Source organism: Capsicum annuum, chromosome 6 (assembly GCF_002878395.1).
Source record: "Capsicum annuum cultivar UCD-10X-F1 chromosome 6, UCD10Xv1.1, whole genome shotgun sequence".
NCBI lineage: Eukaryota > Viridiplantae > Streptophyta > Magnoliopsida > Solanales > Solanaceae > Capsicum > Capsicum annuum.
In genome coordinates, this window is record NC_061116.1 from 195,781,451 (window position 1) to 195,799,440 (window position 17,990).

General features: G+C 34.8%; 1 protein-coding gene across 1 annotated transcript; it reads right to left on the reverse strand.

Annotated features, from left to right (window-relative positions):
• Positions 1-2,098: 2,098 nt before the first annotated feature.
• On the reverse strand, positions 2,099-6,150 carry LOC107876043 (O-fucosyltransferase 36). The gene is made up of 3 exons (XM_016723023.2): positions 4,582-6,150; positions 4,085-4,334; positions 2,099-2,722 (listed from the first exon to the last, which is right to left on the reverse strand). Exons 1-3 carry the CDS (start codon positions 5,802-5,804, stop codon positions 2,546-2,548), a joined length of 1,650 nt encoding a protein of 549 aa, XP_016578509.2. The 5' UTR covers positions 5,805-6,150; the 3' UTR covers positions 2,099-2,545.
• Positions 6,151-17,990: the final 11,840 nt, after the last annotated feature.

Consider the following 17,990-nt stretch of genomic DNA (forward strand, 5'->3'; position numbering starts at 1 on the left):
TGAATGAAAAGAATTGATTGATCTCGTATATTTATAGCAATAGTTAATGTTGATGTGATCGGACAAAATAAAATTTATCTCAAAAAACTAATCATTATCTGATCTATTGAGGAGAATTCTGTTCGAATTATAAGTAGTAATAGCTTAAAAGAATTTGTATCCTATCAGGTTATGTAAAAGACTATACTTAATTTATCATAATAAGTAAAACTAGTTGAAACAAAATGTAGGTAATTTACTATAACGTGAAAAGTTTGTAGTATGTTTTGGGTCAAATGTACACCATCTCTTCATTTGTATCCAATCAGGTCACTTAAAAGATAAATTATCCATAATTTTCCATAGTATGTAAAGTTGGTTGCAAAATAAAACAAATGATTTACTATAACCTGTTAAATTTGTAGTATGGCTTGGTTCACAAGATACACGTTCTCTTTTAGAGTCCTAGTTAACAGATAGTAGATTGGTATGGAATAGTAATAGATAAGACTATAGTCTATATTTGTATATCATGTAGATCACTTCAAATTGCGACCTATTATTTACTTAATCGGCTTCAAGTTAAGTGATATTTTTGCTTCTCGAGAGTTAATTAAACAGATAAGATCAACTCAATATTACTAAAATTATATATTCAAAAATTATATAAAAAATATAATAAGTTGCAACTCTATTCATGTCAATATAACAACATACTCAATGCAATTCTACATATGAGCTCCTATCAAAAAAATCTCTTGAACTCTACTAAACATTGCCTGACACAAACTTGAACCATTGAGTTTGAGAATTATCAATACTTTTTTCATCTAAGCCAACGCATTTCCTAACCAAAACTTTAGATGAAGAATAATAAGTATCATAATCCAAACACAACTCCTTCCCATTCTCATCAATATTTAAAAGTTGATTACTTGAAGCAAGTTTTCATGTACTTTGCTATTGCAATCTAAAAATAACAGTTAAACCTGTATGAGGGTAACTTATACATCTAAAATTTAAATCAAGACCATAATTAAACAACAAATACAAATGTATGATGATTATTTATACATCTAAGAATTTATATCAGACCCTAAATAAACAACAATTACACATGTATGAGGGTAACTTAGACATCTCAAAATTAATATCAAACCTAATTAAGCAACAGATATACATGAATGAGGGTAGCTTACACATTTAAAAAGTGAATTGTTGTAATGTATAATGTCACCTTATACAAAATTAATACTGTATAACGGTTTTTCATAACTGTTTATGTATAACCTACAGAAATATATTTCAGAATACCTACATTATACATTAGTGGGATGAAATAGCTAATGTATAATGTCTTATTATACATATGTCAACTTATACATAAACTCATAATCAATATCTTCGAAAGACGTGGTCGACCGGAATCATCAAATTTCTTCTTACTTGCAGCTTTAGAACCTGACTTCTTCGATCTAGAACTAACCGCTTCCTTCAATTTCTGCATTGTTGTCGGTTCATTTCGATGCTTTGGACGATTCTTTGCGAAATTGAGTTCTTCGCAATCAAATGTACTAGGAACAAACCCAACGGGAATATCTTGTTTTTGAGAATCTAACTGACTAAGTACTAAACTAAAGCTAGGACGAGAATCTATTACCAATTTTACACTATATCGATTAAGCAAAAGCAAGTTATACAAACCAAGAAAATAAAAAATCTAACTTGTAGTGTATGAAGAAAAACGAAAAAATCAAACTATGAAAGTTAATATACTTGCAAAATACAATAATTTCATAGAAACGAACATGCATTCAGAGAATAAACGAAACAAATCCTAAATTGGTAAAGTTGAAAAAAAAAAAAGTAAATCAATAAAATCAATTAAAGCTTCAAAACTTACAAATTGATAACCTCCAAGTAGATTACTTGAATTTTGCCGTGAAAAAAGGGTTTTCAAATGTGGAGAAAAAATCGGGTGTAATGGGAGCAGATGGAGAACAAAATATGGAAGAAAATATAGTGTTTAGATGTATAAGGTTTATGAGAGAGAAAGTAACAAAAAAAGAGATTTATGTAATTAGTTTGGAATTTGTGTAAATACTTTACCAAATTGGTATTTAATGTAATAAGGTAACTTTAGTTTGTGTATATATGTAAATTTTAGTAAATAGACTGAACATGTGAGGTAATGTTAAGTGCAAGGATTCTGTACACTGGTAAGCTACAAATGCATAATATCAAACTAAATCATTCTATCTCAACAACTAAAACGCCATGGTTAACTTGAATGGTTATTTGCCCTATGCTAATGTAAATGCATAGATCAGATATCAAAAGAATCAGACCAATATGCCTTCTGCAGCAATAAAAACGCAACCGAAGTCTACTTCGCAACATACTTGATATTGACAGAAATCACTCTTAAATTAGCCAATGCTTCCATTTTTCCAGTAAGTAGGGCAATCAACTCAGGGATGATAACTTGTTAGAAAGGCCTCCTAAATCTTCCAGCTTCAGTAGCGAATGTGTTACCCGATAAGAAAGTCAGAACAATTAATCGGGTTCATTCATCATCTGCAATGAAGTTGGGAACTTCACCCTGGCATAAATACTCATCACAATTTGATGCTGATCCCCAGTCCTTCCTAAGCCGTAAGATATCCTCCGTGAAAGTAGAGCCCATTGATCCGATAAACACGTCAGACATAGCACAAATGGTCTTGTCCAGCATAGCTTCCACCTTCACGAAGATAAAAGACAAATAAGGGAAAGCAACGATAAGAAAAGCAAGAAAGCGAACGTCCTAATCACTTATGACCCTCTATTAATATTTATGAAGAGTTGCTGAAGAATGTCCAATGAACAAAGCTAAATGGCCATTCACTTTTACAAATAAATTTGCTTAACTTGGCAACATACAATTTCATGGAGAATGCAATCTTTAGAGAAAACATGAATCAGTTTTGGGTTTATGATTTGAATGCACAGTAGTATCCAGGGATTTTAGTAGAATTAAGTGTCTTTAGGGGGGGGTCAGTATACATACACAAACAACCTAGTTCAAACATATGTTGATCAGACTCTTCAAAAAATGCCACAGGGTGCTAGTCAGTACCTCGAAAATGGTGCATTTTTTAGTATCTGATACAGTTGTGGTGACATTTTTGGAGGTCCGAGCAACATAGGTTACAACATTTACCTGTTTATATAATCCTTCTTCGGTCCCAATTCAAATATCGTAACTCATTTCTCGTCCATCCCACAGTTTTATCATTTTCCAAAAATGAAAACTCATCTCTTTAACAGTGGATAAATCTATTTCAATTTCGTAGAACAGGGGAAGCGAGAGTTAAGGAACCTTGGATGGACAGTGAAAGAAAGAAGCAACAATTATAATGAGAATGGTAGGATGGGTAGCAAATTAAGCGAATCTAACGAACCAGACAGGATAAAAGAGGGCAGCCTGGTGCACTACTGCTCCCCCTATTTGCAGGGTCTGAGGAAGGGCCCGGCCACAAGGGTCTATTGTATACAGTCTTACCTTGCATTTGTGCCAGAGGCTGTTTCCAAGACTTGAACCCGCGACCTCCTGATCACATGGCAGCAACTTTACTAGTTGGTCCAAGGTTCCCCTTCAAAGAACCAGATAAGAGTATACCCTCATTTTTGGATTGATTACAGTATGGTTTACGTTTTAATTATCTTTACCTGCTTATTGTCAGTTATAACTAAATTGATAGTGAAATTAACTCGATCTTGTCCAAAATTGAAGCCAATGCAAGTATATGTGTAGGTGATCAATCTTCTAAGGATTTCACGCTGAAGCAGACTAAGAAAAATATAATGAACAGCTTGTAACCTCTCCTTGGTTTAAAAGAATGTCTATTTAACTTCAACCAAGACCAAGGTTGACCCAAATAAGCCAATTTGCTGCTTGAAAAATTAAGTTTAAGAGAAAAGGCTTAGTCCAGATTAATAGTGCAAAGAAGTTCCAGTACCAAAGTGATCAACTGGTTGTCTCCAGAAAGTGATACATAAACTATCATCAGTATTCTACATGAATATCGACCAAATGAATTTCCAGCGGCTAGACTCTACTCACCTGACGATCTCCTTCGAGGCCGCGTCTGTATAGTAAAGCATCCCATTTCTCATTTGAATTCCGAGTGGGCCTTCTAACAAGTGGCACCTTTTTCCCATTGACAACAAGAAGTAACTGAAGTAGACCAGTTTCACTTTCTGCTGCATCTGTGGAAAGATAAACTACTGGGGCAGTGGACCTCTCAACCGCACGATTAATACAATCCGCAGCTTGAGGAACAGGGTAGAAACAACTAGAATTTTTGGCATTGCTATCAAATATCAAATAGCAAAGTAAAATCAGAGGCAAGGAACTATGACATAATAAATCACATATATGAAAGAAGTTTTGGTAATTGTAGCAGTAATGCAGAATTGTAAAGTGTTATGATACTAGACATTTTGGTAATAAAATTATCAGCAATGCCACAAACTGCTGTGTTTTGCTTCCCGCGTCTATAGCTCTTAATAAGGTATAGGCATCTGAACAGTAAGTACAGTTTGGAAAAACGACCATACCAGAACTTTAAGAAACCATGTCTGCGGAAATGAAGAGCAATAAAATTCCCTCCCGAGAACGTTTGGATGAAACGCTGGGCAGTGAGCAAAATAAGACGACTTGGCTCAACGAGCGTCTTGCATTTGTGCGAAATAGGGCCACCAGGTTGCATTACCCATTTCTTTTCCACATTGGCAAAAAATACATCACCAATTGCAATAACATCATCATCCAAAGAAAACTTTGTCATAATGTCTTGGACAGTCCTTGGCTTCGGGTTCTTAACATCCTCATCCCAAGCAGCTTCAAGCTTATTCATAGAAACCCCTAATGACTTCAACTTCTTAACATGCTCATCATCCAGAAAACAAGGTTGCGGCTTAGAGAAATAGCAAATAAACTTATCTATGTGCATATGACCCTTTCGACTTTTTGCAAATTCCTCAAAAGTTACAACCACTGTTCTCTCCAAGCATTTGTTGATATGACCAATATCTAACACTCGACGAAATTCATAATCTACCTTTGAGCTAGGAATGATCAAAATGCGGTTAAGCAAAGCCGCAAAAAACATATGCTTTTCCAAACAGATTAAATGGTTCGACATCTGCCCTGATGCACAAATTGCAAACAGATACTTATCAGACTTCGGTTTCCATTCTATCGTCCTCCTCCCAGACAATCTATATTCCACCTTCCTACACCTACGCAAACCACCATAACCGTCTACACTAGTATCGGTAGCATTATCCGATGCATTCAACAAGTTACCTAACTGATGAGACGACAACAGTGCTTGCTGAATTTGCTTATTCAGTGAAATCTGACTTAGCAAATCCAATTTCAATTCTTCAAACAGCACAGAAGAGAATGCGGGCGTAGAATCTGAAGAATTATCAAGCAATGTGCTGCTCCAGAGCTTGGATAGCCCCAATTCTTGCTGTCTAAGCAGATACAGAGCCTGAAACTCCGATTCCCGCATGCTGTTAACCGAAACATCGTAATTACCTTTCATAACTTCAATTCTGAAGAGGCTATCTACATCGGTGGTTAAGTAGAAGGTGATTATGACTACTGGAACCACAATTGCTAAGATACACCACTTATTGAAGCTGAAATTGAAGCCGCGAGTGTTCACTCTTTCATCATTGACGTCCTCCATTTGAAATGCCGCACGCATCGGTTCGCTTTGCGCGACCAGGTTCTCTTGATCATCATCTTCTTCATCGTCTTTTCTCTCCATTATTTGTAACGGAAATCAAATCGGAATGTGCATTTGGTGATTTCTGATGATTTTTTGCAGATAATTCTGTCGTACAGTTGTAGTTTTACGATGGAACTGAGACCGCCGGAAAGTGATCTGAGAAGAAGAGTAATGTGTGTGTGGTAAAGGGTACAAGTGTAAAGTGAATAAGAGGCATTTTTGTGATTCGTGAAGGTAGGAGGTGTTTGACTGTTTGGTTACCAGTCATTTGGTTCATCTAATTGTGGGCACTTATATGTATGTACCTGCATAAATTTTGTAAATTGTTGTACGAATGAGTTAGAGCTTGTCTGGTCAAGTCCTCTAAATTATTCTCTCGCTATTCGATATTAATTGATTATTTTTCTCTTTTATAAACGTATTAAAAAATTATAAATAAGGAGTGTATTTGAGGGTGTGCGGTGGCATAAGGCCTTGTATAGACCGCACATTTATGGCACATCGAAGGGGTGCGTCCCTTCAACTCGCTAGTTTGGGTGTGCTATTGATGTGTGGCCGCACAAGCTTATGTGCTCACACCTGTACCACTGCAGCTACTTAGAATCGCTGCTTCTTTTCTGAAGTAATATTTCTTGGTTATAAATATTTAATTTTTCCTTCAATAGTAAGAAAGAAATTTTTTGATCTTCTACATTTCTTCTCCTTGAAAAATTGTGCGATTCACAATCGTTGAGTGTATTCATAATTCATTGAAATTTGAGATATCGCTATTTTAGTGAGTAGATCATTTTATTCAGCTAGGATATATTTCAGTAATCTCAAAAATAATAAGGGGAATAATTTCCTTAAGAACAGACTGTGAATTTAGTGGGCTCAATTTTAATCCAATCGTTTATTTTACTACTTCAGTAAATAGTTTTATTTTCATATATTTTGAATATAGATTTTAGAAATAACACAAACTAGGAGTAGGTAATGAGGGTCGATTGGTACGTAGATTGGGATAAGAATGGATACATTATGAATTGAGGCATTTCATTGAATTATGTTGTTTCCCGTCATTTTAGTAGAATTAATGAGATAATATAATCATGAGATTAGCTAATGTCTCAAGAAAAATATGAATGAAATTGATCTCAAATTTTATCTGAGATTATTTTTCTTATCCCGCGTACAAAATGACCCATAATAATAAGGCTAGGTTTAGTATAAATGAAAATGCTTTTCAAGAAAAATATTGAAAAGAACTTATTTATTTTCTTAGATTTATTATTTAATCAAAAATTATTATTTCAAAAGTTTTTGTATATAATCTAAACAAGTAGCATAAGGTAAGTGGAAAAAATTGAATGAAAGGTGTCTTTTAAGTTTTGAATGAAGGATTGGTGACATTGACCAACTTAAAGGGTCAAATATCATTAGGAAACTTGATTAAGTTAATTGTAGACTTAATTAATATTTTCAAAATTTTTCAATCTTTTCAAAAATACAAATCAACACAATTCACACCCCTCTTCAATTCAAATCAACCACTCTCTCATTTCTCTCCTCTCTCTCGACAGCTTCTCTCAATTCTCTCCCAACCAACAGTTCTGCAGAATTTCTCCCTTCAACCCCCGGCGATAAATAGTTGGACTTCGAGTTCCCCTCTTTTCTCCCGTCAATTCCCGGCGACTTCTACCTCCGGCGATAAATAGTTGGGCTTCGAGTTTCCCTCTTCAATTCAAATCAACCTGTCTCTCATCATTCTCTTGACAGCTTCTCTCAACTCTCTCCCAACCAACTGTTCTGCAAATTTCTTATTTCAATCCTCGGCGACTTCAACATCCGACTACAAATAGTTGGGCTTCGAGTTTCTTTTCGACTTCAACCTTCAATCGACGTGACAGTTTTGCTCTCCGGCCACAACAACTTTGAATTCTTCATCATTTTTTTCTTCTTTCACAGGTAAAAATTTATGGTCTTTTTAGTTTTGAAGAAAATGAGGAACTTGAGCCAACTTCTATTATAGTATTGGTTAACAATTTCAATATTTGTTGCATTAATTTGAAATGCGGTCTGAATAAAACCCTAATTTTTGTTATTTCTTCTCTTCTCTTTTCGAAGTGAATTATGATATTTTGTTGCATTTTTTTTAAGTTTGATTTTTATTGTTTCTATTTATAAAAGTAAAACAACAATTTAGGTTGATTTGTTTTGTTCTTGTTCTTGGTAAAAATGGTGAAATTGCTATTTTTTTGTTGAACAAAATCGTGCTACTGTTTTTTGTTTCCTCCACAGAATATCCATCTGGTGCAACACATTAACCATTTGATGCAACAGATTTATCATATGATACAACAGATCAACCATCTGATGCACCAAAGAAACCATTAGATTACAATTCTGATGCAACAGATTAATCATATGATGCAACAGATTAACTATCTGATGCAACAGATTAACCATATGTTGCAACAGATTAAGCATCAGATAAAAAATTTGATGCAACTAATTAACCATCTGATGCAATGGAAGAACCATTAGATTAATGATCCGATGCAACAGATGAACCTCCTGTTGGATAAAATCTTATCAACTCTTCCAACAAGAAATATCCAAGACTTGATTTTTCTAACTGATCATTCATCTACCGCTATAAACGATCCTATGTTGGAAGAAATCTAAACAATATTGACCGTTGATAACTGTTCCAACAGATCACTCATGTGTTGCAACAGATGTGTGACCTGTTGCACAGACCATTCATTTTCTCAATAAATGAGTGATATATTTTGTATTGTCGCAACAGATTACTCAGCCGTTGCTACGGGTTATTTAACTATTTCAACAGATCACTCATATATTGCAACAGATGATATCACAACAAATGTGTGATATGTTGCATAGACCACTCATCTTTCTCAATAAATGAGTGATATGTTTTGTATTATCGCAACAGATTACTCAACCGTTCCTATAGGTTATTTAACTGTTCCAACATATCACTCACATGGTGCAATAGATAATGTTGCAACAGATGTGTGATTTGCTGTACAAATATTCATTTTTCTCAATAGAGTAATTTGTTTTGTATTGTCGCAACAGATTACTCATCTGTTGCAACAGGTTATTTAATTATCCCAACGGATCACTCATTTGTCACAACAATGTGTGATCTGTTGCTCAAACCATTCATCTGTCTTAAAAAATGAGTGATATATTTTGTATTATTGCAACAGATTACTCATCCGCTGCAACAGGTTAGTTATATGTTGTAACAGATATACTACCTGGTACAACAGATCGGTGATTTATTTCAACTATTATTTTACTATTTTGCTTGTTTGATTTACTGTTATCCTTTTTTAATGATGCATTAATCAACTATAATATATTTTTTTATGCCCCTGTTAATTTTAGATAATATGATTTTCAAAAGAACAGGAACCGAATCAAGTCCAAGTAAAGGATCCACCACTCTATGATCTTGTTGTACAAGCGTTATCTCAATCGGGAGCAGAATATGATGAACATCGGGAGGAGGAATGTTTCAAAAGAGATTATCCAAATGCTAATAGCCCTTCCACCGAAGAGTTGGTCAAAGCCTTCAGCATTGATCGTTATCCTATGAGAATACAGTGCGATGGTGCGACAGATGTAACAGATGATTTCGTGGTTAAGTCAGTCATGGGAAAATCTTTCTACGCCTTCAGAAAAATACTTCGAGAACAAAAATTGGATGCTTATTTCAGAGATAATTTTTTTGGAAAATATCTTGATTTTCCGAAGGACAACAATGCTCGCTTCCAAATGAAAATGGTATATGAACTTCTCAAGCGTAGATTTATGTATGAAAACAAAGATAAAATGGATGAGGTGTGGATAAATTACTGCGGCATACCGGTTTGTTTTGGTTGGAAGGAGTTTACCATAGTTACTAGACTAAAATATTATCCTTCTTCTCAAGTTATACCTACTTTAACCCAAAAAAGCACCCCGCACACCCAAAAAAGGCAAAGGCAAGTCATGTGATTGTGATGACCTGGTGTCCACTGTTGTTACAAGCTTTAAAAACAAAAATTTGATAGAAGCATTGAAAGGTAAAGGACTTTCAAAGAAGCACAAACAGTCATTGTGCTTGGTTTGGTTTGTACATAATATTCTTTGGGCGAGAGAAGTTAACAACAACATAAGCCTTGGTTTAATAAAGCTCTCCGAGGATCTTGAGGCGTTTAACAGCTATCCTTGGGGTTATGAAAGCTTTAAAATGATTGTCAAATATTTGTTGACTCCGTTAGCGCCAAAGATAGTCAACTTATATGGCTTCCCATGGGCTTTCAGGGTAAATGTTTCTTTCTTCTATTATGATATCATTCATTTTTTTACTCAATAATGGTTTTGATTTATTGGCATTATTTTATAGGCTTGAGCATTTGAAGCTATTCCTTATTTGAGATAACAAGTGAACTACCAGGAAGGAGTTTCCTGTCCAAGAATCTTGAGATGGTTGTTGGCTAAAATTGATAAAAATGCAAAATTTCTTGATCTCTTCAACCCCCCGAAGGATGCAGTAAGTATAATTATAATTAATTTTTTTATTTTAATTAATGATTTTTTTTAAATGATCTAATCATATTCTAATATATGTAATGATTTATGTTAGACTATGCATCCGTCACTAGTTTCGACCAATCGAGAGTTGAAGATGCCATTTTTTTACTTTAAGGTCTATGCAAACTTTATTGGATCCTAAGGTCATTGACAGAATAAAAATGGAATTATTTGGAGCAACAACCATTACAAGAAAAATAATTTTGGAGGGTGAGCTTGTTATTGTTGATGGTCTTAGTGGTGATGAAGATGTTGGTGGTGGTAGTGGTGTTGTTGTTGATGCTAATGATGCTCCTCTTACAGTATTTAAAGCAAACTATTACGAGTATGATCATACTGGTTATACAAATTTTGCCTCTCCCAGCGAATATTCTGCATGCAAATGTCAAGACTGCAGGGCGAAACATGATGTAGTGATTAATGTTATTAATGTATTAACTGTTTCTATAAAAGAATTGTCATCTAAGAGGGGTCTCATTCCATCAAAGAGAATTTTATTTCCATCTACTCCATTAGAGATTAGGGCTAAGAGGAGAAGGAGAGTAATTTTCAGGGCATTATCAAGCATCCAAAAAGGTGAAATTGCAACTCCTTTGTCTGTGTGTTGCACTGAGCAACGTACAATGTCCAAAGGAGAGCAACACGAGTTGAAAAAGGTAAATATATATGTCTTACAATTGATAAAACAAACAGACACATATCTGTTTCAACAGATGACACATCTGCTGAAAATTATCAAACAGATATATACATCTGTTGCAACAGTTGACTAACTTGTTGCGCCAAATAAAGTATTTATTGCGACATATGTCTCGTCTATTTTAGTAAATCAAATAGCTATTCATACCGCTTTTATTTGTACCAACAGACGACTTATCTGCTGCAACAGATGATTCATATATTGTAACGGATGGTTCATCCATTGAAAATTATCATACAGGGTCTTTCTCATGTAGAAATTTGTCCCAACAGTTGATTCATTATTGCAACAAAAATATAATCTATTTGGGACAATTTAAAATAAAAGGAAGACCTGTTTGATTTGCTAGAAGAGATGAGTTATCCTTTTCCGTTTTGTTGTATCTCCGTGATTAGTATTAACCAATTTTGGCTTTTCAGGTGGAGGTAGAAGAAGCTACTGCTAAACAGCATTGACAATATGCTACTCTTTTTATGAAAATGTGGAGTACAGATCCAAAACGAGCAACTTATAGCTTGAGCCTGTCAAAGTAATCCTTAGAATCATACTTAAATTGTTGTTGATATATTTGTTGAGATCTGTACCCATAATAATTTTTTTACATTTCATTTATTCGTTGACTTATTTCAGCTAATTTCTGAAGGCTTCAATTTATTTTATTTTGTTTATGAATTTAATTTATTCCTTAGATTTGAAGTTATTAATTGAAAAGGAATACTATATTCAAATATTGCAACAGATAATGTATCTGTTGTAACAGACAACACATCTATTAAAAAAATCAAACATATTTAGACATATGTTGCAACAGGTAGGTAATCTGTTGGAATTTATCAAACAGGTCTTTCCACTGTTGCAACAGATGGACTTAGATAGAAACATTGATATAATGCAATAGATGACCAACTTATTGCAACAGATAAACTATATGTCAGAACAGGTAGAATAACTGTTACAACAGATGGAGAATCTGTCGCATTATAAAAATTCAACTTTCAAGCGTAACTGTTGAAAAATATCAAAAAGATTTGCTACTGGTTTGGTTTTGTCGGGCACATGGATATTCAAGCGTAACTATTGGAAAATATAAAAAAGATTTAGGCATATATTGTAAAATTTAGGTCATCTGTTGAAAATTATCAAACAGGTCTTTCCACTGTTGCAACAAATTAGACTTAGATTATTAGATTATTCATAGAAATAACATCGGCATAATGCAATAGATGACCAACCTATTGCAACATATAAACTATCTGCCAGAAAAGATTAAATATATTTTACAACAGATTGACAATCTATTGCATTATAAAAAATACAACTTTCATCAGAAAAAAATTATTGCCACTACATGTACATGTAATAAAGTGAAAGGTGACTTGAAATTAAAAAATTGCTATTTCATAGGCTCTTCTATATACACAGGCTTTAAGCATCCAGTTAGTACCTCATAAGCCCAGACCTCTTGCAGGTTTGCCATATCGTTGTAGCATAGAAAATTCATTGGCTCGGCCATTTTTGTGCTGGTCAATAAACATTTGATGTGTGCAAGAGCGTGCGAGCCGCTCGCTTTAGCGACATCATCTTTTGAAAGGATCGTTCCCTTATTTCGACCTTCAAAATCCCATGATTTCTTCATCAACACTTCCTTTTGCATATAATTCATCAGTTTACTCTCCCTCAACAAGATGGGCAACAGTACCATCAGTGGCTCTACGAAGAGAAAAAGAACGAAATCGTCGATGAGAGGTACGTTTGAGTCATAAACATTGATCTTTCCCTCCTCAAGTAGTATCTCAACAGCCCGATAATGCATGTCGTTCATGCTAATGACTGTAAGAATCCTCTTTGCCTCGGTCCATCTCTTGCCGTGTGGATTTGGCCTCTCTTCTCTAACATATTTTATCATTTCTTCTTCATCTAAGACCAATGTAGGAACTAGGAAATCAAGTTCCACGCCAAGGGATAACGCCCCCCATTGAGTTAATCATACCTATCCTTGAGCTTCTTGCAGAAGTCGAGGTCCATTATTCTATCAGCAGCGTCATAAGCTTTCGGTACGTTAATTGCCTTTTTCTCATGAGTTAGAGAATTATTTCAACATGTTATGATATAAGAAGTCAATTTTTAAATAGGTTAGTAATTATTAAGATGCAACGGATGGTCCATCTGTTGCATAGGGTTCTCTGAATCAATAATCCAACACAACTTATGTAATAGATGGATAATAAGTTACAACAAAACCACTACCAGTTGCACCAGTATACCCAGCTGTTGCAACGGATATGAAATCTGTTGTGTAGCTTCTTCTTCATGGGGTAAATTAGAAGGGCTAGGTTAGGAAAAGAAAACTTTCCTTGTCATCGTACGGCATACGCATATCAGTTATAGTCTAGAAGTTTTTGGGAAAAAAGGGAGGCCTGGGGTAATCTGGTGCTCTTGGCTTGACATTCTTAGCATGTCGCAGATCCCTCTTCTCTTCGATGCCAAGTTCTGCGTATATGTCCACCTTCTTGACTGGCCCCTAAACTTTAATAGCTTTTGGAGAGGGAGGAATTACAATTTCTTTTGATTTCCAACTGGAGAATACGTCTCTAATTGCTCTTTTCTTTCTCTTAACCAACAATTTAGGAGTGTGTGGCTCCCTCACCTTCTTGGATGGTACGACACACCTCTTGGATTTGAATTGCTCGATAGCTTTAGAGATAGCCTCTACTTTTTCAAAGAGTTTATCATGTCTGTCCTTGTACTCTTTGCATTCACAACGAGAACACGAGGGGGAAGAGGGGTGAAAGGGACCTGTGTAAGGGTGAAAAAGGGTGTTTTCAAACATATTTATTCTTTCTTGAGCATCAACATGCTAATCATCATGAGTGGTAGCAGCATCAGCATGCCTGCCACCAATACCAATAACTCCACCAGAAGAAGCACCCGGATCTGCCTTATTAGGTTGGTCATGAAGAGCCTCAACATTAGACTGACCTTACCTAACTGCTCTTCTTATGGCTGTTTCTCCAGCCAATTCCTTCTTTATTAACTCCACCGTTGGGTCTGCTATAGTATCACCATGACCTAGAGTAATATAAGAAGTCATAACCAACTCCTTTTTAGTAGGCACGATCCATGGATGCACAACCTATCAAAAAGAAAAAAAGACAGATGCATTTAAATCATATAATATAATAATTTTCACAGTTGGGTTATATTTTAAAAAAAGACCCATTTGTAGCATAGTTTGCAGTATATGGTTAAAATCCATTTGAGTCTGGTTCAGAGAAACAGAGCAATACATGAATAATATGATGCAAAATATCAATCATCTGTTGTAATAGTTGCACAAGACGGGTAATCTATTATGCAACATATGATCTGTACATTGCAATAGATGAACAATATGTTATCTGATTACACATCTGTTGCATAATGTGTAGTAGATGGTTAATCTGTTAGGAGTCGGGTTTAGAGAACCAAAACAACAGATGAGTAATAGGATATAACATTTGTTGCACCAGATATAACATCTGTTCAATATCTTTCTTTGAGTAAAATTATTTTACTTGAAGAAAACGTAATGCATCATCCGGAGGGTTAAAGAGATCAGCCTCCTTAATATTGGTGTTGCCTTTTGCAGCCAACCACCTAAACATCCTTGGATGAGAAACCTCATCTGGGTAATCCATTAACTGCTTTCGGAGGGGAGGAATGGCTTCAAATTCCCAAGCCTAAAAAATGTAAACAGGAACCAAGCAAAAAAAAAGTCATAATAACTATATTTAATATAAATTAATAGATGAGTAAAATTAGTGATTAATTTTACCATGAAAGCCCAAGGAAAGCCGTATAATGTGGTCGTCCCTGAGGATAGCTTTGTCAGTAAATATTGGACAGTCAAGTAGAAGTTGTCATATCCCCAAGGATAATTGTTGAATTTATTAAAATCCTCAACACGCGCCAACAAATCATCTTCTATGACCTTGTTAACGTGTCTTGCTAATATAATCGAATGGGCAAACCAAACTAAGCTGATTGCTCTCTGTACTGCTCTGGTATGGTTTTATCCTCGAGATCTGTCAACAAATCCAATGCTTTGTAGCCACGTCGAGCAATATCAAACAACCCATCTATTTTTTCCTTGCGTTTTATTGCCTTGGATATTTTGTGGGGTGGTGGTTTTTCTGGATGATAGAATCTCAAGCCCGTCACTATAGCAAACTCTTGCAAGCCAAAACAAACAGGTATGCCACAGTAGTTGATCTAGATTTCATCTATCTTCTTTTTGCCCCCTTCTCCAGATCTTTATCATCCCTCACGTACTTAATCTTGAGCTTGAAAAGACCATATACCATCGTCATAGTGAAACAGATACGAGCAGAGGGGTCCTCAAGAAGCTCAAGAAAGCATTCAAAACAGCTCTTCTTAAAAAGTTCTCCTATGTTTTAGTTCTTCATAATTTTCATAAATTGTTCAAAAAATTCCCCCATCTGACATTTAAGTACAATTTGACCAGTTAGTTGTTTTGCTCCTAGGTCATTTATCGGCATCACAACTTGAAACCTGTCAATATTAAAAGTTTTGACAGGATCATGCTAGGATGTCGATATTAATGCACGCCTCATTGGTGATCTATTATCATCATGTTGATGATCATCCTCTTTCTCTTTCTCTTTCTCTTTCTTTTTCTCACTCTCCAATTCCTCCTCTTTCTCACTTTCATTTTCTTCATCACCATCTACAAACCCTTGTCCACCTCTCTTAACGTTGTTTTCATATCTCTTCTCAGCTTTACTTTTCCCTAACTGAGATTGTTAAGGAAGCTCCTCCGAATCCCTCTGTACTGTAGCCTTTTTTTTGGGTGGTCAAACGTTGATCCACTTTCACTCTCTTTTCTTTTGGGAGACATGTTTTACCTACAAACAACAGAAAAACAAAAATTAAATTACAATTTATGTATGCATAAATTTTTAAAAATACATTACAAACACCACGAATACCGACACACCAACAACCACCACCGCAAACACCACCAACCAATGCCATAAACAAACACCACGAATACCAACACCACCGACAACTACCACAAACACCACAAACCAATACCATCACCAGTGCCACCACGACGACCACAAACACCACCAATAACACCAATACTACAAATACTACAAACACCATCCAACAATACCACAACAGTCAACGGAACACTGCGAAGAAAACTAGGGATTTCTCGAGTTCTTTCTATAATTTTACCATCAAAACTCAAAATTGTAAATCCATCTCGAAGATAATACAACTAAAAGTTTTATTTTTCATCAATAACTTAAAAGACCTTATTTTAAGAAAAAAAATAACAGATATAAAACTCTTCTCAAACTCTGTTTCCTATGAAGACAAAGAAAACGACTGATAGAAGTAAGAATGAAGTCAAAAATAACACTTATGTGTCGAAAATGAGATGAAAAAGTGATCTGTTGTGGAGGGTTGAGCAAATTTGTTGAGTAGTTGTTGTCTGTACTGTATTGTTAAGTGAGAATGAGAGAGAAAGAGCGAGAACTCGAGATTTGAAATGATGAAACGTTTTGTATGGGTTGATTTGTATATTGGAAAAGAATGACAAGTTTTGAAAATATTAATTTAGTCCAAATTGATCTTAATTATTTTTAAAATCATAAAAGATATGCGTAATTTTTAACCCTCTCATTATGCAATTGCCAAAAGAGTAACTCAATTGAAATTGTATAAAAACAATTGAAGTTGTAGTTGACCGAGTACTCTAGTTGACCCTATGAACTCACCCCTGGTCCTAATTAATCAATTTAGGTACTATTAGTCTAACATATGAACTCAATTGAAATTGTATAAAAATAAATGTTCAACAAGTTGCATCAGATTTTGCATTTGTTGTAAATTATCAATCAGATTAGGTAACAACAGACTATGAATCTGTTATAAATTATCAAATAGATTAAGTCATCTGTTGCAACAGATTATCGATTTATTGTAAATTATCAAATAGATTGTCATATATCGCAACAAATTATCCATATGTTGTAAATTATCAAATAGGTGATGCCATCTGTTGTAGCTGACCCTATAAGAACTCACCCCTAGTCTTAGATTAATCAATAGTTGACCCTATGAGAACTCACCCCTAGTCCCAGATTATTCAATTAAGGTATTAGTACTTTGTCCTACATTAATCAATTAAGGTATTAGTTGAACATATGAGGTAGTAAGAATCGGTTCGGCTTAGAGTTATCGATCGACAACTCTGGTCGGGAGGAACACAATATCATCTCATCATACAATTGCAAAAACACTCAATTAAAGTTATAGTTGACCCTATAAGAACTCACCCCTAGTCCTAGATTATTCTATTAAGGTATTAGTACCATAGTCCTAGATTAATCAATTAAGTTATTAGTCTAACATATGAGGTAGTAAGAATTGATTCGGCTCAAAGTGATCGATCGACGACTCTGGTCGGGAGGAACGCAACACTGTCTCATCATACAATTATCAAAAGACTCAATTGAAGTTGTAGTTGACCCTATGAGAACTCACATTCAATTAAGGTATTAGTCTAACATATGAACTCAATTGAAATTATATATAAACAAATATTCAACCTGTTGCAACAAATGTCTTTTCTGTTGGATCAAATCAAATAAATTAGGTAATCTGTTGCAACATATTAAGCATCTGTTATAAACTATCAAACAGATTACGTCATTTGTTGTAACATATCATGAATCTGTTGTAAGCTATCAAATAGATTAAGTCATCTGTTGCGATAGATTACCCATCTGTTGTAAATTATCAAATGAATTAAGTCATATGTCGTAATAGATTACCCATCTATTGTAAATTATCAAATAGGCTCTGTCATCTATTGTAGTTGACATTATGAGAACTCACTCCTAGTCCTAAATTAATCAATT